The sequence below is a fragment of the Triturus cristatus genome, chromosome 6, assembly GCF_964204655.1.
Source record: "Triturus cristatus chromosome 6, aTriCri1.1, whole genome shotgun sequence".
In the NCBI taxonomy this organism is placed as follows: domain Eukaryota; kingdom Metazoa; phylum Chordata; class Amphibia; order Caudata; family Salamandridae; genus Triturus; species Triturus cristatus.
In genome coordinates, this window is record NC_140589.1 from 666,819,131 (window position 1) to 666,840,461 (window position 21,331).

At 49.3% G+C, this 21,331-nt stretch overlaps 1 protein-coding gene across 1 annotated transcript in view; it reads left to right on the plus strand.

Moving 5' to 3' along the window:
* MDN1 (midasin AAA ATPase 1) overlaps positions 1-21,331 on the plus strand; it is a 2,002,810-nt gene that overhangs the window by 179,234 nt on the left and 1,802,245 nt on the right. The window contains exons 12-13 of the mRNA XM_085611158.1: positions 9,361-9,456; positions 10,288-10,400. Of these exons, the coding sequence (XP_085467284.1) occupies positions 9,361-9,456; positions 10,288-10,400 (209 nt within the window). The remainder of the gene's footprint in view (positions 1-9,360; positions 9,457-10,287; positions 10,401-21,331) is intronic.

Genomic DNA, 21,331 nt, shown 5'->3' on the forward strand with positions numbered 1-21,331 from the left:
CATTTAACAGCAATAGCAGCCTACCTCCAAAACAGGCAGCACATCTCTTTATTCAGAGTGCCTGCCATCAAAGCCTTCTTGGAAGGACTTAAACGGGTGATTCCCCCAAGGCACCCCCCCGGCACCGGTGTGGAACCTCAACTTAGTCCTCACCAGACTAATGGGTCCACCCTTTGAACCTCTCCATTCTTGTGAGATTCAATTCCTCACCTGGAAAAAGTCGCTTTCCTGGTTGCCATCACTTCCTTAAGAAGAGTTAGTGAACTCCAGGCACTAACCATTGAGGAGCCATTTATACAAGTTCACGCAAACCGGGTCGTACTACGTACCAACCCCAAATTCATGCCTAAAGTAATATCGCAGTTCCACATGAACCAAACCATTGAACTGCCTGTTTTCTTTCAAAACCCACAAAATGTCGCGGAGAGGATGCTCCACACACTAGATGTAAAGAGGGCCCTCATGTACTATATTGACAGAACTAAAAACTTTAGGAAGACTAAACAACTCTTTGTTGCCTTCTCTCCACAACACAAAGGCAACGCCATTTCCAAAGCAGGTATAGCCAGATGGATCGTTAAATGTATCCAAATTTGTTATCAAAAAGCTAAACGCACATTAACGATTCCACCACGAGCCCACTCAACACGGAAGTTAGGGGCGTCCATGGCTTTCCTGGGAAACCTTCTTTTACAAGAAATATGTAGAGCAGCCACATGGTCCACTATACATACATTTACCAAACACTACTGTGTAGATGTACACTCAAAACAGCAAGCAGCTGTAGGACAGGCTGTTCTCAAAACTCTTTTTCAGACTGCTGCAGCTGGCACGGGTAGCCGCCGCTAATAGGAGGTACTGCTGTGCACAGATATGAATTCAGCAGCCCACATGCCTCGAACTGAATATGCTACTTACCAGTATGCATCTGTTCTTGGCATGTAGGGCTGCTGACATTCATATCGTCCACCCTCCTCCCCGGCGCCTGTCGCAGCTGCAGCTCTCAGAATTACTGTATAGCATGGTCATCACTTCCTGTATCTACTCCATCACTGCCACAATGGCGAAAAACAATCTGGGGATGGAGAGGATGCACATGCGCACTGTGGTCCAGGGGAGGAGTCACCCATCTCAGGATACTTCGAAGACTCTTCCAGGACAACAATGTGCAATCATCCGGACCCAACACTAGACGGCGATCTATGCACAGATATGAATGTCAGCAGCCCTACATGCCAAGAACAGATGCATACTGGTAAGTAGCATATTCATTTTATCCTTGGAGGAAAGATATACTCTGCATACAGGTACTTCACAGTGACTTACAGGACCAATCTCCTGGACTTAAGGTAAGTATTAGTCAAGGTCCAAGGCCGCACCAATGGGTCAACTCGGGCGGTTATGGGGCGCCTGGTTGCAGAGGTGTGTTAAGGCATTGGGTGTCCCATACACTTTAATGGGGAACAAGACCGTGCAAGCTGGGACTGAGAGACCAGTCAGGCTCACAATACTTACGGATGTGGGGACTCGTTTGGTCCTCTTCTCCTCGGGCCAGGGCGGCCAGGTGCAGAAGTGTTTTGAGGCATCCGGATTTCGTCACCAGGAACACTTGCAGTAGAAGGGACCTGCACAGAGACGCTCCAGGCGGCACTGGTGAGTGCACTCTGGGCAAACACAAGGTGGGCTTTGTCTCTGGAGGGTCGGGGAAAACTCTGGCACAGGTGGCCCTCTTCAACTTGGGCTAGGGGGCACGGGTGCAGTGGTGCTATCTGGTATCAGTTTGCAGCAGTCCACAGAAGTTCCTGGGTCTTTATTGAAGGCCGGCAGTCCTCCCTGGCTTTTGGAGGCACAGGATGTGCAGGACGAGAGGACTTTAGTGCAATTTGGCGGAACAGTAGAGAGGCCGGCTGGGTTAATGCCAAATCAGTTGCTTCGCTACAGTCCTTGCTTTTCGCGACTCTTTGGTGTCCTCTTTCTTAAGTCGTCAGGTATCTGATTTCCTGGTGCCAGGGGCTCCTCTAAATACTAGATTTAAGGGTGTTAGGGGACTATAAGGTAGTAGTCAATGGGCCACTTACCCCTTCAGTCACTATGCGCTCCTATATGACGACTTCATGTGGGGAGTGGGCATACCCCTGTCCCAGAGTTCCTAATTCTGCGATCACCAAGATGCAAGACTTTTAAATTTCATATCCACATCAGGTAGCACCCCTTAGGGGTGGACAAACCTTTCCGACTACTAATCTTCTCACCTGTCCTGGCGCCAAATGAGCCATGGTCAGGGGGGTTGCCTCTGAGGGAAGCCAGATTCACATTCCAAAGGCAGTGGGCTATGCGCTCCTATATGATGACTTCATGTGGGGAGTGGGCATACCCCTGTCCCAGAATTCCTAATTCTGCCATCACCAAGATGCAAGACTTTTAAATTTCATATCCACATCAGGTAGCACCCCTTAGGGGTGGACACACCTCTCCGACTACTAATCTTCTCACCTGTCCTGGCGCCAAATGAGCCCTGGTCAGGGGGGTTGCCTCTGAGGGAAGCCAGATTCACATTCCAAAGGCAGTGGGCTCTTTGAAGCCCCCACCTTGGAATGCTAATTTACCAGCTGTGAGAAATTGGCTCTTTTTACATGGTTAGCCCCCACTTTTTGCCTGGTTTTGCCGTGGTTTCAATTGTAGTGCCCAAAGGTCCCTGCCAACCAGGTCCTCTGTGCCAGTGCTTCTTCACCAAAACTACACAATTGGTGGTTCTTCCCCCTGTAAGTTCCTAATGAATGGTACCCTGGGTACCTAGGGCCTGAGAGCTGAAGAGGTTCCCCTGAGACCCCCATCACTGGGTCCATGCCACTGCCCTTTCATCTGGCATGCCCCTGTGAGATAGAAAATGGCAAAGTGGACATGGCAACCTGCCTGAGTGCCATGCCACCCATCACTACCTTAAGGTATAGATAAGTCACCCCTCTAGCAGGCCGCACGGCCCTAGGTAGGCACCACAGGTGGGGGCAGATATGCCCTTACAATATTAAAGTCCATTCCCTAATGTTGTAAGTGCCAGTATAAAGACACACAATGTCTTAAGTGCCAGTAAAAGTGCCTGTAAAGCCATAGAGAGTACCTGGGCTGGAAGCTTGACAACCTGAGTTCCACAGCATCATGATGGCTTCACTGAACAAAGGAGTGTTTGGTACCAAACTACGCTTCTCAATAAATCCACACTGATGAAAGTGTAAGATTTATTGTACCATGTATTCAGAGGGTACCTCAGAGGGACCCCCTGAAAACCTACCAACCCTGGTGCGGTCTCTGACTGGCTGTAGACAGCCAGCCACCTCCAGATATGTTTCTGGACTCATGAGTAGAGAGCCCCTGCTCTCTGGGACCAAAAACAATTCACATCCTGGGCAGAGGTGTCATACATCCTCCCCCAGGATGGGCCAGTGCTCGAAGGGGAAGCTTCAGACGCGTGCCGCATTTGCAATGCGACCCGCAACCCCTTCCCCACCACGCCTCTGCTAGCAGCTGATGGCAGCCCCTGATTTACACCCCCACTTTGGGAAGAAAAATCATAGGGAAAACTTAAGAGAATAGGAGGTGTGCCTACATCCGCTAACTCCACCCCTCAGGTGGGAAAGGTGAGGTGAAGCACATTTTTCAATCTCCGCCACCTAGAAGATGGGGAGACCCCTCCAATCATGGCTAGGTCTATGTCCCCTTTCAAAGGAGGGTGACATAATAGAGGGTGTAGTCACCCCAAGTATAATGCCCATTGGCCCTACCTACTACTCTCCTAAAATGCCCCTAAATTTGGTATTTAGGTGGTGCCCATAGATCTGGAAACTAGATCAGTGATGACCTAAGAAGAAAAAAAGACATCCCTGCAGAGAAGACTGAAGACGATGACTGCCTTAGCCCCAGCCGTACTGACCTGTCTCCAGCTTCTGTGTTCCTACAACCTGTCTTGCAGCAAGCGACCGCTGAAAACCCTGGGAGTACTGCTTCTTTCGAAAAAGACTCAAATCTCCTGTGGACAGCAGACGAAAACTACTCCAAGGGCTCCGAATCCGGCTGGAACCACGGTCCCTGCCCACTGTGCACCCAATGCCCATGGCCCAAGTCTGAGTGGGTCACCTGCCCTGTGAAGTCTAGCCAGCCACACTGACCTAGAGTCCAGCATTGACTGACCATTTCTGACCTCTACGACGACGCCTGTAGACTGAATCCAGAGGCTCTTCTTGACTGCGATAGGTTCCGGTAAGAAGACTCAGATTTCGAAACACACCACTGCACCTGAAGCCCCTGTCTTTGGTTAGCTGACCGGACGGTGCCCCTGCTACTACCTAAATCTCTGCTTACCTCCACTGTCGTTGGTCTTCCTCTTGCAACCTTTGAGGTGACACCTGCAGTCTGTTTGTCAAAAGAAGAAACTCCATTGGAAAAGTGGTGAGCGCCCAGTGCTGATTTTGCACCCTGCACCTGGCTGTGCCTGTGCCACTGGTGGTGCTACTGTGCTTGTGCTAATGCCCAAAGCTTGGCCCCTGCAACCAATCCACTTACCTGCAAGCAGTGTGACTCAAGGCACCCTCTATGTCCATTGAAACTCATTCGGTCGAACTCCGACTTTGACCTCTGGACCCAGCGCCACTGTGCCGCTGGTGATGCAGTTTTGGTACTCACCTGACCCTTGCCTCTTGCTGATCTTTGGATCCGAAGACTGGATTTGTAAGTGTGGTACTTGCCTTTTAAACAGCATTATTGTTTTCCCCATAGCATAACATGGAACTGCTTCAAAAAAGTTCTAAGTGACTACTTTTGAAAGTGAATAATATTTTTATTTGCAAACGTACTTTCCTTATTGCGAAGATCTTGGTCTTAAAATAAAATACAAAGTATATTTTTCCAAAATTTGTGTGGATCTCCTTATTGGGGCGTCTGTCCATTATTGGTCAATGTTGTGCAATACATGTCTTACACTCCTCTGTGTTAGGCATAGGGATACTTGCCCACACTATCAATAGAGCATTTTGGGTTTTATACTGAGCTCTGTACACTTCTGGGGAACCCTTGAACTCTGTGCACTGTATAACCACCTAGTGGGCATACCATATACAGAGCCAGCTTCCAACACCAGTCTTCCAGGAGGTGTAAAACTCTTCCCTCCAGAGTAGGCATTGTCCCTGACCTCCTGAGTGCGTGGGCTCAGGAGGTCAGTAACTAGTCTGTGGTGGCAGGCTGGACTGGACCAGTCAGTCGGCACACAAGAGCTGATAGTTTTCAGGGTATACCTCGAAGTTACCCTCTGGGTGCATGTATTAATAAATCCATCACTGGAATCAGTGTGTGTTTATTAATACAAGGTGTTTGATACCTAACACTATATGTTTCAGAGATTCTGTTCTGAAGCTGGGGAACTCGTTTGGACCAGTGCCCAGTACATACCTTAACAATGCTTCACTGCTAGCTTGCAATATCCAGAAATAGAACTAGAGATCATAGGGGCTTATCTTATCATGCAGGTATGTCCTCACATAAAATATAATGCACCCTGCCTTAGGGCTCAAAGGTCTGCTGTAGGGGTGACTTACATATATTTGATGCAGTGACTTTGGCATGACACATAGGAGTGTGTCCTGTGATGTTTTCACTCCTGGTTTGCACCATGGGACACAGCCTGCAATTGCAGTCTGTGTGGAATTTGTGTGTCCTTTAGAGTTGTATAAGATATGTTGAATTACTTTGGGACCCTCTTTATCACTCATGCCCTAGGTACCTGGGGTACCATTTACTAGGGACTTTCAGGGGTGTTAAAGTCCTTAACCAATTGTGGTACAATTAGACAACACCTTGTTTTGGGAAGGAGCATTGGCACTGAGGTGTGGCTAGCAGGCCTCTGCACTGTGAGAGTCGAAAATCGGCATCAAGTTGCTAAAAAGGGGGGCAAAAAGTGGGGGGTTTACTGCAACAAAAGCCCAGTTTCCTACAGATGTATTTACAATACAGGGGTAAAACACCATAAGTTTGCATCCAGGTAGCCCTCAACAGTGGTTGCTGAGCAATCCCCTGTTGATACACTGGTCTGGGAAATTTGCATATGTTACAGGTGCAGACTATGATCATGCCATTGATCCTGATCACGCCTCGATGGGCAAGACAAACCTGGTACTCTGATCTGATGGAAATGTCACAAGACAGTGATGAGACTGACAGCTCATCAGGACTTGTTGTTAATGCAAGGGGGGGCAGATATATCACCTGAAACCAGCAACCTTCATACTAGCAGCATGGTTCTTGGGAACTTAGAGTTTAGTTACCTGGGGCATCCACATAGGGCCTTCGAATCTGTAAGAGAAGCCTCAAGGCCTACCATGCGAAAAAGCTACACCAAAAAGATCAGGTTCATACACTGATGCAACTGAATAGAACTTGGGGACAGTTGGACACAGGATGCTACAGTAGTTGAATACCACATTGACCTGCTAGATGAGGGACTTTCATATATCTCAACTTAAGGTACACCTGTCAGGCTACACAACAGGCGTTATATGAAGAAGTTTCGACATGTTGGTGATCAAGTGATGTCAAGAAGAAGTATGCCATGCCCACAACCTACACTGCCCTGGCATACATCAGCCACCCCTCTAGCTGGGTGCCCTATGCCAGTGGTGTGGGCACAGGAGCATGATCCCTGTGCCCCTACAGTACCCAGGTCCATTCCTGGGGCCCTGTAAGTGCAGTGCTGCCATTTAAGAGTACATGATGCTGAGAGCTCGTCAAACACGAACTCCACTGCACCATAATGGCAACACTGAAGACTGAGAAGTTTGGTATCAAACTTCTCAGCACATTAAACCCGCACTGATGCCAGTGTGTGATTTAATGTACCAAGCACCCCAGAGGGCATCTTAGAGATGCCCCCTGAAACCTAACCTACAATCCACGTCTGGTCTGGGAGGCTGCCACACAGCAGACATGTTGCTGGACCCCTGGGTAGAGAGCCCCTGCTATCCCGGGCCTGCAACAATGCACTTCCTGGGCGAGGTGCTAGGTCTCCTCCCCCAGGATGGACAGGGAGAAGCTTCAAAGGCATGCCGCCTCTGTGAGCTTCCTCAGGCCACTTGCTGACCCACTCTGACAGGAAGCCTGGCCGGAAACCCCAAATAAGGACGGGGGATGTGCCAGCCTGTCAACCCCACCCCTCAGGTGGGGGAGGCGAGGTGAAGCACATCTCTGGGTGCTCGCCATCTTGAAGATGGGAGGCCCTGCCCAATCAGGACTAGGCTACTGCCCCCTCCCACAGGAGAGTGGCAGGATAGGGGGTGTACCCACCCCAGGGCAGGGACCCGTTGGTCCCTGCCCTTTACCTACCAGTAACGCCCCTAAATCTAATATTTAGGGGCACCCTGAACCAACCTTCCTTAGATTCCAGATTCCGATAAACTAAGAAGAGCAAGAAGAAAGAAGACCTGCTGTGCAGCTGCTAAGAAGAGGAAGACACCAACTACTTTGGCCCCAGCCCTACCGGCCTGTCGACCCTCGAACCTGCTCCTGCTACATCCCGGCACCTCTTGTGGCCAGCAACCTCACAAAGGAGGACCTGGCTACCTTGTGACTGAGCACCTGGGACTCCCATGAGCAGAGGCTCTGCTCAAAACCAGCTCTAATCCCTGGCATCAGCTCGGAACCGCGAACCCTGCACACACTGTACTACCCAAGCCTGGCCTGTGCCAGAGTGAACAATGACCCCCGAGGACGTCCCCCCGGCGACTGTGACCCCGAATCAGGCACCCAAGGACTCACCTCGACGCTCCCGACTACGCCTGCAGCCTCAGAACCAGGTACCCCCCAACCGCGATCAACAGAGGGTAAGATTTCCCGACATCAAAATGCACCCCTGCACCCGGCGCCCTGTGGCCCCCTGTACCCAACTCCTGGGTACCTACCTATCCTCCAACTACCCAACTTACCTCTCGAAGTGGTGGTGGTGGCGGCACCTGAAGAATCTTCGTCCTCTAGCTTGCAACCTTTGTTCAACCAGGAGCTTTCCCATTGAAATCCATTGAGCGCCCTAAGGCTCAAAAGCACCCTGCACCCAGCCGCCCGAGTGGCCCTAGCAGTGTAACCTCTACACCTATCTACTTCCCCATTTGCCCTGAGCAAGTGACCAGGAGCCAAGCTCCCACAGCCACGTGGCCTGCTAGTCAGCAGCCACCAACCAAGGTCCCCCTGCCTCCCATAGGATAACATTGGGCTTAAGTCACTCTGCACCTGGCTGCCCCTGTACCGCTGAGGGTGTAACAACTGTACCTACCTGACCCTGGGAGACCTCGGAGTCTGTGCCCAGAACCTCAACTCTGCCAGTGAAGTACTTACCCAAAAGCCGATAACCCAATTTTCCTCCATAGGGTAACATTGACTGGTTTCTTCTGAAATTTCTTCTAAGTGTGGAGTTTCTAAAACTTAAAATATTCACCAAAAATCAACCGAGTAACGAAAACACTTACCTGCTAATAGGAGATATCCCAGTGCTGGATCTTGGTGCCCAGCACTGACCCTGATAAATATTCACAACCGTACTTACCAGTAACCCAATTTTCTTCCATAGGAAATCATTGACTGTTTTCCATGAAATTTCTTCTAAGTGTCAACTTTTAATATAGCAAAATATCGCCTAACAATCATAACAGTAACTAAGTCGACTTTATCACTTGTTTCTAAGAACTGTCCCAGGACTGAACCTAGGATCCAGTCCTGGAGTTAGAAAAGTAATCCTGAAAGTAATCTCTATTGCAAATAACTTAAAACTTCCATTGAACAAAATGCATTATTGTGTTGCCTATTGCAACAACCTGTAACTATCTACAAAAGCCGATTTCATACTACAAAAGTATTTACCTAAAGCATCTCATTCTGAGAAAGTATATTTTAATACCTATTGTTGGTTCTAAAATAAAACAAACATATATTTTTTATATAAACCATTGGCCAAGAGTTCAGTTATTGAGTGTGTGAGACCATTTGCTGACTGAGTGTGTACAACAAATGCTTTACACTGTCCTCTGATACTGCCTTACTGCTCGACCAAGCTACCATTTTAGAGAGTAAGGTTATATCTAACTTTAGCCTCTGCCAAACCTCTGGGGACTGTGGACTCTGTACACACTGTACCTATTTGGGAACAGTATATACAGAGCCACTTTCTCACATGTATCCTTTCGTTTCGGTGATAACAACAGTATCTACTGATGTCAAAAAATGAGATGCTGTGTTTTTGTCCCTGTCAAGGTTGGAATAACAAGTTATGAAAAAATAGTTATACAGACACGCATTATTTATCCTAAATTATTTTTCTGCATCCTTTAGGCATTGGATTGCTTCACTGCAATGCTGTCAAATCAAGGAAGCCGCCTGAAAATGGCAGAAAGTATTGGAAGCAAATTAAATATTTCCAAGAAAAAGGTACTGACATTTTTTTCTGAGACCTGATAATTCATCACCATGTCCTAAGCCTGGTTTGATTTGTTACAAATAATTTGCGAGTTGTGTAGCTCTTTATCAAAACACTTTACACAGAATATTTTTGTGTCGTATTATCTTAAAACAATGGGAATTGTTAATTATTGTATCAGCCTTTGAGGAATGAAAGGTTCAGTGCTAAGGGATGTAAACTTGCATGTTTCTGATTATTTGCTTGCTGCAGCAGGCTTTTAACATACTGAGCTATTTTATCAACTAATTAACTTTGTTGCTTTATAATTTGTTTAGACTAGGATTTCTGATGTTGATTATTCATGCTTTGTTTCAATACTTGCCTTTGACTGCTCTTTTAGTGTGTTCTGATCAAGAACTATCATTTTGAATGGACACAGCCTTTTCTCAGTTCAATGTTGACTTGCATTTGGGTTAGTCATGTAATTTGATGATAATGGTTTTCCTTGCTCAAAACCATCCCAAAAAGAATCAAAACCTGTATAGTTTCACGTGGAGGAGGTTCCATCTATCTGAAGTTCTTTCAAAGGTTTAGCAGGATGTGTAATAATTTGTACAAGACAGAACAGACAGTTCTCTGAAAGTATGTGATGAGCGTTCAATTGTGTTGTATATGAAAATCCTATTCTATGAACCTACAAAACGTACATGGAATTATTTTTGTCTTTGTCTTATAATGATTTGTATGCAACGGACTAATAGATTTATAAATAACGTAAAACAAAATGTAAAAGTCATAGGTATCTTTGGTTAATTTTAAACCGAACTAGCAGTGTAACATTTATCAACTTTGCACCACAGGCTGAGTTCTATTGTCACCTTTATAAACCTGCAATAACGGTGGGGGAACTGGTTGTTTCTACTGGAAGAATCGAGGTTCTCCGAAAACAGACCGAGACTGTTGTTATAGCCAGGTAAGTGCTGTGATTTTTCATTCTGAAGACACATGTCCTACCTACAAAGATGTGTTCCAGTTAGTTACACAAGTAGGTCATAACGTAAATCATAATATTGTCAAAATGCTATAATATTTAGAATATGAGAGAGCCAGGAGAGTGAGAAATTCAACTGCAGCACAACAGGGTTGCCACTCGTGGTGAACAGCGTTGCCATGATAGACCCAGGCTCTTTACACCGGTGTTTCTTCCCATGAACACTTTATTCCATGATTTTATCTTTTCTGGCAAACCAGTACACCCTTTGATCTGTCCAAGGTGGTTTTGTTATCTAAAGTTTAAGAAAATGCATTCCTTAGTTTATTTCTTGACTTACTCAAACTATCTGATAGTGACTACTAGCCGCAGATTCCTTAACGTAGAATTATCCCCAGGCGTGACACTGGACCCGTAAAGCTTTCTTGCCCAGCATCTCTGCGCGCCGGGGGGAGGGGCCGTACCTCGCGACTCCGCCTTGACGTCCTACTCGGGCGTGACGTCAGCGAGGTCACATAAGCCCCACCCCGGCGCACTGACGTCAGTGTTCGAGGCATATGAGCTGCAGATTACACACTTGTGCATAGATCGCCATCTGGTGTTGGGCCCGGATGTTTGCAGTTTGTTTTTCCTCTTGGAAAGTCTTTGGAAGTCATCAGTTCGGTGACTCCTCCCTTGGATCGTATTGCGCATGGGCTTCGGCTCCATCCTCAGATTGTTTTTTCCGCCATCGGGCTCGGATGTATCTTAGCGCTCCTGTTCCGAACAGCTTCCAGTTCGACGATCGACGCGCAATCCTCACCCCAATTCGCGGTATTGTTTTCGATCGCGATCTCCCAACTTGGCAAGACCTTCGGTTCCAGTCGTCAACGGCAGCGTTCGGGCCTACCCAAGCTCCGGTCCTGGCTAATGGAAAGGACTCCATTTAAAAAGTGTCCTCGATGTGGGTCAAAATTCCCCCACACCGATCTCCACGAGGTGTGCAACCTCTGTCTCTCCCATGAACACGAGGCGTGTAAATCCTTCCGGTCCAAGAAAACGATTCGGGACCGAAGAGCCAGAAGAACCATAGCACACTCTTCGACGGCGATCCCGGACGACATCTTCGGGGAAGGCGTCGATGCTCCAGAAGAACACCACACCGACGAGGGACTCGTCAGCGCCTTCGAAGCCGACGATTCAGATGTGGAGGACATCACTCCGGCACAGAGGGTCGTGAGACCCAGCTCCTCGGCACTGACCCCCATCCTCTGTACCGACAAAAACCCACAAGGCCACCGGCACCGACATTTCAAAGCCGAAATCCATCTCGGCGCCTACTAAACAACCGGAGCTTCCCAAGCATGGTTCCAAACAACGAACCAGCACCGACAAGCCTTAAAAATCAACGGCCCGACGCCTTCGGAGCCGACGGACCAACCAACCTCTCCAGAACTATTTACACCGGATCCCTTACAAAAAACATTAACTAATGATCCCAAAAGTGGACATTTAATGCTCTCTATCAAAAAGAGAGTTAGACAAACCTGCTCCACCTCCACCTCCAAAAAGGAAGGACTCTGCTACCTCCCCTTTCAGACTAGCTTCCCCACCTCCACCACCTCCTCCACCTTCCCCTCCTCCACCTCCTCCACCTTCGCCACCCCCACCTCATCATTCCCCCACTCCATATCCGGATGATGATCAAGGGGATCCATACGACGACATAGGGGATGTACCCCAAGAAATACCTACAGGGGACCCCACTCCCACAGGATCCCCAGACCCATGGGACGATTATAATATCCCTGATGTCCCCAACGTCCCACAAGACCATCTTTGCCCTTCCAGACCTTCTCTACCAGAAGACTCCTTGGGGTTCAATCATTTATTGCAAAGGGCGGCACACTACCACGGGGTAGATTTACATACCGACCCAGTGGAGGAGGATTTCCTCCTAGATACATTTGACACCACACATAGGACCACCTCCATATTGCCTATGCTAAAAGGTGTTATAAAACATGCGCCGAATGTCTTTAAGGACCCAGTCAGGGCCAGGGTCATTAACCCGCGCATTGAGAAAAAATATAAAGCCGCCCCAACAGACCCCTCCTACATCAGAGGGCCAGCTCCACTAGATTCCTTGGTGGTATCCACAGCACGGAAAAGGGCCAACTCCCAGGCGTCGGGTGACGCACCACCACCTGACAAAGAGTCTAAACTCTTGGACGCATCAGGCAAACGTACTGCATCTTCAGCGGCCAATATATGGCGTATCGCCAATACACAAGCACTACTAGCGAGGTATGACGGGGCCCATTATGACGAGCTAGAAGCCATAATGCACCATCTCCCTGATAAATACAAAGCTAGGGCCAATGAGCTAATTCAGGAGGGCAAACAATTACTAATACCTCCATACGTTGTGCCTTCGATGCAGCAGCCACAGCCTCTAGGGCTATCAATACTAGTGTCCTCTTACGTCGCCATGCCTGGCTAAGGATATCGGGTTTTAAACCAGAGGTACAAGCCTCCATCCTCAACCATCCCTTTGACGAGGAACATCTGTTTGGCCCCAAAGTGGATGACGCCCTAGAGAAAATGAAAAAGGACACGGACACGGCAAAATCCATGGGAGCCTTACAATCTCACCCTCCCAGACGCTCCTTTCGACGCTCTTCCTTTCGGAGCACATCCAGAGGCTACTCCTCAGACACCGCTTCCACTGCATACAAATCCCCTACTCAGTCCACCTTTACAAGGGGTTACCAAAGAGGCGGCTACAGGGGCAATAATAACAAAGGCAGAGGCAAAACAAACACCGCCCGCTCTGCCACCGCGCCTACCCAATGACTTCCCTCCACTTCCCCCAGACCATCACACTTCGGTCGGGGGCAGACTCCAACATTTCCTTCCGGTCTGGACTACCATCACCTCAGACAAATGGGTAACACAAATAATTTGGTCAGGCTACTGCCTAGAACTAACATCTACCCCCCCAAACATTCCACCCAGACAACGCCCGATGTCACCAGAACATCTGCGGCTACTCAAGCAGGAGGTAATCTCCCTCCTAGACAAAAAGGCAATAGAACACGTTCCAACCAACCAACAAAATATAGGGTTCTACTCCCTGTATTTTCTCATACCAAAAAGGGACGAGACTCTACGGCCCATCCTAGACCTTCGGCCCCTAAACACATACATACACTCAGACCACTTTCATATGGTGACGCTTCAGCAGGTACTTCCGTTACTTTCCCAAAACGACTTCCTCACCACTTTGGACCTAAAAGACGCTTACTTCCACATTCCAGTGCACAAGGCCCACAGGAAGTACCTCAGATTTGTAGTGGATGGCCAACACTACCAATTCAAAGTGCTCCCGTTCGGAGTCACAACCGCACCACGAGTATTCACCAAGTGCCTAGCAGTGGTGGCAGCACATCGGCGAAGACAACACATTCATGTCTTCCCATACCTAGACGACTGGTTGATAAAAGGGAGTTCATACAATCAGTGTGTACAAAACACACACACACCACCATCCAGATACTTCATCAGCTGGGCTTCACGGTAAACCACAAAGTCCCATCTCCAACCATCCCACATAAAACAATATCTAGGTGCCACTATAGACGCCTCAAAAGCGCTCGCCTACCCCAATCCTGCCAGGATTGCAAGCATTCAGGCTCTACGAGCAAAATTCATAGCACAACACTCCCTTCCAGCTCGGGTGTTCATGCGACTAGTAGGCATGATGGCCTCTTGCATCTTCATAGTACCTCAAGCAAGACTCCAGAGGCGTCCTCTCCAAGAGTGCTTAGCGCACTAATGGAACCAGGCCCAGGGTCAATTAACAGATCTAGTGTTAGTAGACGGTCGTACCCCTCGCTCTCTGCAGTGGTGGACCACCACAAACCTTTCCAAAGGTCGACCGTTCCTGGACCCGGTTCCACAGATAGTACTAACAGACGCATCGCTCTCCGGCTGCGGAGCTCATCTGTTACATCTCATCATGTAAGGCAAATGGACACCAACAGAAGCTACTCCATATCAACCATCTGGAGTTACTAGCGATCTTCCTAGCCCTAAAATCCTTTCAGACACAAATTTTGGGCAAAGCAGTCCTAATCCGCACAGATAACATGACAGCCATGTATTATATTCAAAAACAAGGCGGCACACACTCTCCACAGCTCTCTCAATTAGCACAGAGCATATGGAGATTGGCCATACCCCGGAAAATCTTTCTCCTAGCCCAACATGTCCCAGGAGTACAAAACACTATAGCAGATCTACTCAGCAGACAAACACAACAACTCCACTAGTGGGAACTTCACCCGCAAGTTCTTCACCCATACTTTCAAATGTGGGGGCATCCACAGATAGACCTCTTCGCCGCCCACGAAAACAAAAAATGCCCAAGCTTCGCCGCCAGATACCCACACCCATTGTCCAAAGGCAATGCGATATGGATGCACTGGTCAGGCAGATATGCGTACGCTTTTCCGCCTCTCCCACTCATTCCACTAGTAGTGCGCAAACTACAACAGCACTCCCTCAAACTAATATTAGTAGCGCCAACTTGGGCCAGACAACCGTGGTACACCACAGTGCTGCAACTATCGGTAGTACCGCATCAAAAATTACGCCTCTCTCCACACCTCTTAACCCAGAACCATGGAGAGATCAGACACCCGGACCCAGCTCAGCTCAACCTTGCGATCTGGCTCCTAAAATCCTAGAATTCGCGTACCTAAATCTTCCCCCTGACTGTATGAACGTCCTCAAAGAAGCTAGGTGCCCTTCCACTAGAGCGTGCTACGCCGCCAAGTGGAAACGTTTTATCTATTGTCATAACACCATCAATCCACTAGATGTGTCCATTCAACACATCATAGGCTACTTACTCCACCTACAAAGGTGCAATCTAGCCTATACGTCCATTCGACTACACCTAGCAGCCATAGCAGCTTACCTACAAAACAGGCAACATCTCTCACTCTTTCGAGTACCTGCCATTAAAGCCTTCATGGAAGGCCTTAAAAGAATAATTCCCCCCCAGAGTACCAACCTCACCTGTGTGGAACCTAAATATCGTTATCACCAGACTAATGGGACCTCCTTTTGAACCCCTACACAAATGTGAACTTCAATTCTTAACATGGAAAACCGCTTTTCTTGTAGCCATCACTTCCCTCAGAAGGGTCAGTGAGATACAAGCATTTACTATTCAAGAACCTTTTCTACAAATGCACCATAATAAGGTGGTTCTCCGTACCAACCCAAAATTCCTCCCCAAAGTCATTTCTCCTTTTCACCTAAACCAATCGGTAGAACTACCAGTATTCTTCTTGCAACCACAAACTGTTGCAGAAAGAGCTCTACACACACTAGATGTCAAACGAGCCTTACTCTACTACATCGAGAGAACACAACCTATCCGTAAGACCAAACAACTGGTTGTCTCTTTCTCTCCACCACACAAGGGCAACCCCATCTCCAAGTCGGGGATAGCTAGGTGGATTGTCTAGTGTATTCAAATTTGCTACAATATAGCAAAACAAACGCTATCCGTTCCCCCTAAAGCTCTACACGTAAAATAGGGGCTTCAATAGCTTTTCTAGGGAACATCCCATTAGATGATATCTGCAAAGCAGCTACATGGTCAACACCGCACACTTTCACCAAACACTATTGTGTAGATGTGCAAACTAAGCAACAAGCTAGTGTGGGCCAGGCTGTACTCAAAACATTATTTCAAACCACTGCAACAGATACCAGTGGTCGCCGCTAACGGTGGGCACTGCTATATAATCTATGCACAAGTGTGTAATCTGAAGCTCATATGCCTCGAACGGAATATGCTACTTACCAGTATGCATCTGTTTTTGGCATGTAGAGCTGCAGATCTACACACGCCCACCCGCCTCCCCGGCTAACTGTATCTGTTCCAGCTTATCTTATTTAGATACAGCATACAAGGGTATCTTCCTGTTTCTTACAAAGCTCCATCATTTCCCTGCTGGCGAAAAACAATCTGAAGATGGAGCCGATGCCCATGCGCACTGTGATCCTAAGCAGGAGTCACCTACCACACACATGGGCATCTTCACTGTTATTACTACAATCCAACGTTTCCCTGCTGGCGAAAAACAATCTGAGGATGGAGCCGAAGCCCATGCGCAATACGATCCAAGGGAGGAGTCACCGAACTCGTGACTTCCAAAGACTTTTCAAGAGGAAAAACAAACTGCAAACATCCGGGCCCAGCACCAGCTGGCAATCTATGCACAAGTGTGTAGATCTGCAGCTCTACATGCCAAGACAGATGCATACTGGGAAGTAGCATATTCCTTTCTTCTTTTCCGCGTGCAACACGGATCCGGATCGTGTTCCTGGCTTGTTTCAGGCCTTCTTTTTACGCTTCGCATTTTCTTGGATACAGTGTGCGAATGGCTTCGGGCTTAAAGACGTGCTCCACTTGCGCGCCAGATGTCGGCAACGGATCCTCACACCATCTGTGTTTGGGGGAGCACCACGACTCCACTGTCGGCGAGGCATGTCAGCAAATGCTGTTGGCGGCGCGGGTTCTCCGCGGGTGGTGCGCCCCCGCGCCGGGGAACGGCGGATAGGGAGGCGACACGCGGGGGCGCACCAACCGCGGAGAACCCGCGACCAGAGTCCAGATTAAGGCCTATGCGGCGGCCTTGCAGGCCTCTTTGGCTCTTCCTTCTTCTCCTTCTCTTCCTGGAACGTCTGTGGATCCCTTGCCATGTGCGGGGACTTCTGCGGCGGCTCCGGCGCAGACGGGTTCGGATCCAGGTTCGGAGGATGTGGTGCCGTCGGGGTGCGGCCCTTCGGGGTTCCCTCCTTTGGACCACAGCGCCTCTGCCTCACTGCAAACCCCCGCGGGGGTCCCTGTGGTGTCGCGGGAGGTTGCTGGGGCGTGTCCTCGAGTCCCCCTCGGTCTTCTGGGCAGGCGGCCTTGTCCGAGGCAGAGATGATGCCGCTCAGGCGCCGGCAGCTGCTGGCCCTGGCGGCATCGCAGGGGCCGGCTAGGGGTCGGGGCGTGTTCTTGTCGGAGGTCGACTCGACGCCTTTTCGGCGCCGTTCCTTAGCCGCCTGGCTCCGACCCAGCCCCGTTCTCCCGTGCCGCGCGTTGTGGCAGAGGTCGTTCCGGCGTCCCCTTCGGCGCCGGTCGACGTTGACCGGTGGCGGACTATATGGCGCCGGGCCGACGTCGGGTCGTTGATTCGTCTTCGGATGCCCCCTGTTCTCCAGAGGTTCGGCAGCTGTTTGTTTCATCTTCTCCGGAGACTGGTCGCCACGTCGTGGCTTTTTCCACGGCATCTTCTAAAGACGGCTCTTCGCCGTCACCGCGCTCAGTGTTCGCCGGCGGTGCCTCAGGTTCCCCATTCATCGGTCCACCCTCCCCCTTTTCGAGCTTGGCCTTTCCTTCCTCCGGTTGGGCTGAGGGACGGCCGCCTTAGCTTGCAGCCGTTGCCCACGGAGGAACTGCTTTCCCCGCCGCGGGGCCCTACGGAGGGGAGTGCTACCTTTGCTTGGGCGGTTTCCACGGCTGCAGGAATCTTGTGCCCGGGAGATCCAGCTGCCCCTTTCCCCACGGATCATCTGCTGGAGGTTCTCCATCAGGGCTTTGATGGACGGGAGCTGCTTCTTCCTTTCGAGGCTTCGCTCCACAATTCTCTTTTGGGGGCCTGGGGGCATCCTGCCACGGGGGACCCGGTGCCCCAGCCACTTCTGCACCGCCACCGTCCTGCTCCGCATGATCCTATGCCTTTCCCCTCCACCCTTCTACCGTGGCCCTCTTTTACAGACAGCCTTTCCCTCCTTGCCATCGGTGTTCTCTCCCCCGTCACGGGAGGCCCGCTGGTTAGATTCCTCCAACAGTGCTGCTTTGCGGGCCCTTAACACTCTGTGTGTGTTGGCCAAAGCCACTTCTTGCTTATGGGTTTCGGTGGAGTGCCTTATGTCTTCCGCTTCTCAGGAGGGTGCCTGCGTTGATCTGCGGCACCATGTGTTGGATGGCCGGGAGCTGGCGGTGTTTATTCTTCGCTCGGCTCAGGACATTTCGGAGTTGCGTGGTCGTACCATGGCTACTTCGGTGGCCCTGCGTCTCCATGTCTGGCTACGGGATAGTGTTTTCCCTGAGAACGTTAGAGAACGGCTGGTTGACCTCCCCTTTGATGGCGCTCTATTCCACGCCCCTGCGGATTCTGCCATTCAGAAGTTGCTTGCAGGGCTTCATCCTCCTTCCCCTCCTCCTTCCCCTCAGTGACCTGACTGTCGGTCTGTGTTTTGGGAGGTGTTCTTCCGTTGTTTTCCTGAGGCCTTGTAACGGGTAGCCCAGGTTGTGTGTTCTGTATGGTTGATGTGCCTTTGGGGTCCTTTTGTTGGGCCCTTGGTGCTTTTGGCTGCTGGTCCGGCCTTTTGTTGACTTGTTTTGGCTGTTGGTAACCTGGTAGTCCCTGAGATTAGGCCTTCGGCAGTGTCTTTATTGGCTGCTTGGTAAGCAGTCTGTGGTTTTTTTCTGCAGGTCTTTCTGTTTTGTCCTCTGCTGCAGAATGTTTCCTAAGAGGCGTTCCCATGGTTCTTGGGACGTAACCTACCCCATGTGGGGGTACTGGTAGCTATTATATAGCTCTGTCCTGTGTTGGGGAGGTGTGGTCCCCTTTTCGGCCTCCTTGCTCTCCGTGGCGTCACGGTATGTTGCAGGTGCGATCTTCTTGCCACTTGTCTTGGTGCAGCTTGCGCTGGGTCCGCCCTTATCCTTGTCACAGCGTTGCTCGGCCGGTCTGGCCTGCGGTCTGCGGCATCGTGTTTTGGCGGTTCCGCGTTTTTGTCATGCTCTGTCTGCTCTGCTGCCTCAGGTTTTGGATTTCCTTGGCTTCTGTGTTCTGGTGGCCGGCTTGGGCCCGTCCTCCGTCTTTCGTTCTCTTTCAGTAGGTCTCGCCTGAGCCAGCGCATGCGATGCTCTGGCGAGACATTTAGTGAGTGGGCTTTTAAAAGTCCTACCACAGCTTTTTGTGGCATACAGTGTGCGGTTACGCGCACATGCACGAGCAGAGGTGCCATCTGGCTTTCCTCTCGCTCGCCCAAGCGGGCAAGCCTCTCTTCAGTGCCCCTCCCCCACCACAGAGCGCGTCTTGCAGCTTGTTTTTTAAACTTTCAGCGCGAGGTACGCGCTTGTTAAGATATGGGTTTATTTAAATAGCAACTAGAGCACCCATATAAGGTCGGCCAGGGACCTGGGAATTACGTAATTATAAACAACAAAAAGTCCCTAGGAACGAATGAATGGAGAAAGCAATCAATAAGGACCCAATCGGTGCTTATTTTTAAAGACTTGTCCAGCCGGACAGTGGTCATAAATTTTACTGATATAGTAATGAAGCAAAATTATCAAAGACATTCTCGAAGTAGGACACAAGCCTGTGTCCCGTACAAATAATAAAGAGAAAAACAGAAACAACAAAGTTTCAGGCAAAAAACGTTTGTTACAAATGGCAGGAATAGAGAGTGAACTTAACAAACATTACATGGGACAACCTTATGTATCATACTTAGTATTGCTAAGAACATATAGGGTGTTTACAAGTGTCGACGGCGTTTCGATCCTACAAACGAGATATTAGGATCATCATCAGGACAACATTGATTATGCCTGTACAGTTAACCTGAATAGCCTTAAAGAAGAAGGGAGAGGAAGAGAGAGAAAGCAAGATAACAGTTAGAAAGTAATGATTCAATAAACATGATTAAAAAGTCTGAGCAAACACAATACTGCACGTCACCTTATATCAAGGAGCAAGGAGTAATGAAGAAGCGAATGAGAGAGCAAAAGGAGGCAGATATACTCACATAATAGAGAATATGCAAGATGTCAAGAATCTAACGAGGTGTTATTTGGGATCAGTGTCCAAAATAACCATGCAGACCAGTGAAAATGTAAATTCTTGACAGCTAAGTACAGAATTAAGTGGCGTTGAGAAGAAGAAGACCTTAATCAAGGTTCTAAAAACCAGAGCGTAGTGACAACCCGGTAATTCGAAAAAATGATGCAGACAATATGTAGCAAAACAGGATGGAAGGCTGTCCGTTAAGTATACATGCCAAGGGGAGGGAGTGCGAAGGACTAAGGTTAAGAATAACCTTGTGACAAGGAAGCTGTAATAAGGAATTAACCAGGACGTGCGGCAGACAAGGGGTGACTATTCCGAAATATATAGGATGAACCAATTGTGAGGACGGGCGGTGAAAGAAGGATGACGAGAACCAAGTAGTGACGGATCATTAGCGGGTTCTAGCAATTAAGACCGACCGCAGGAAGTGGTAACAATGTGGAGTGCTCTGTGTGCAATTAGAAAGTAAAGATTAGGTGTACTTCGAAGGGTAGAGCGACAGGGGAGAGCAGACTCACCATAGGCGTATGTGAGAATTAATATGTAACGGGAATTGGAGGCAGTTGGAGCCCTTAATAAAGGAATCGTCAGGAGGACTGTGGATAGAAGAAGGGAATTAAAAGCCAAGACAAAAATTTATAGCGCCAGCAGAGTGGGGTAGGGAGAACGGGAGGGCTCACCGGAGTGGTGGAGTAATGCAGAGGTCCGTCAATGCGGGGTGCGCGATCCGTAGTAGCGCCAATGGCCGCGGCTGTAAGGATAGCCTGGTGATCGGATCGTCAGGGGGGCTGGAGTTGGTCCGCGGAATTACGCTAGGGGGGAAGGGGGGGGGGGGAATTAGGGGCCAACGGTAGGAAGTGGTGTCATCAGAGTCGGGAGGGCGGGAAGACTCACCGGTGAGATATGGGGCCGCAACACTTGTGTTATTGCGGAGTCTGTCTGACCACATTTCGACTTGCACTTCAAGCTACTGTTAATAGTAGCACTTTAAATTTTTTGAAT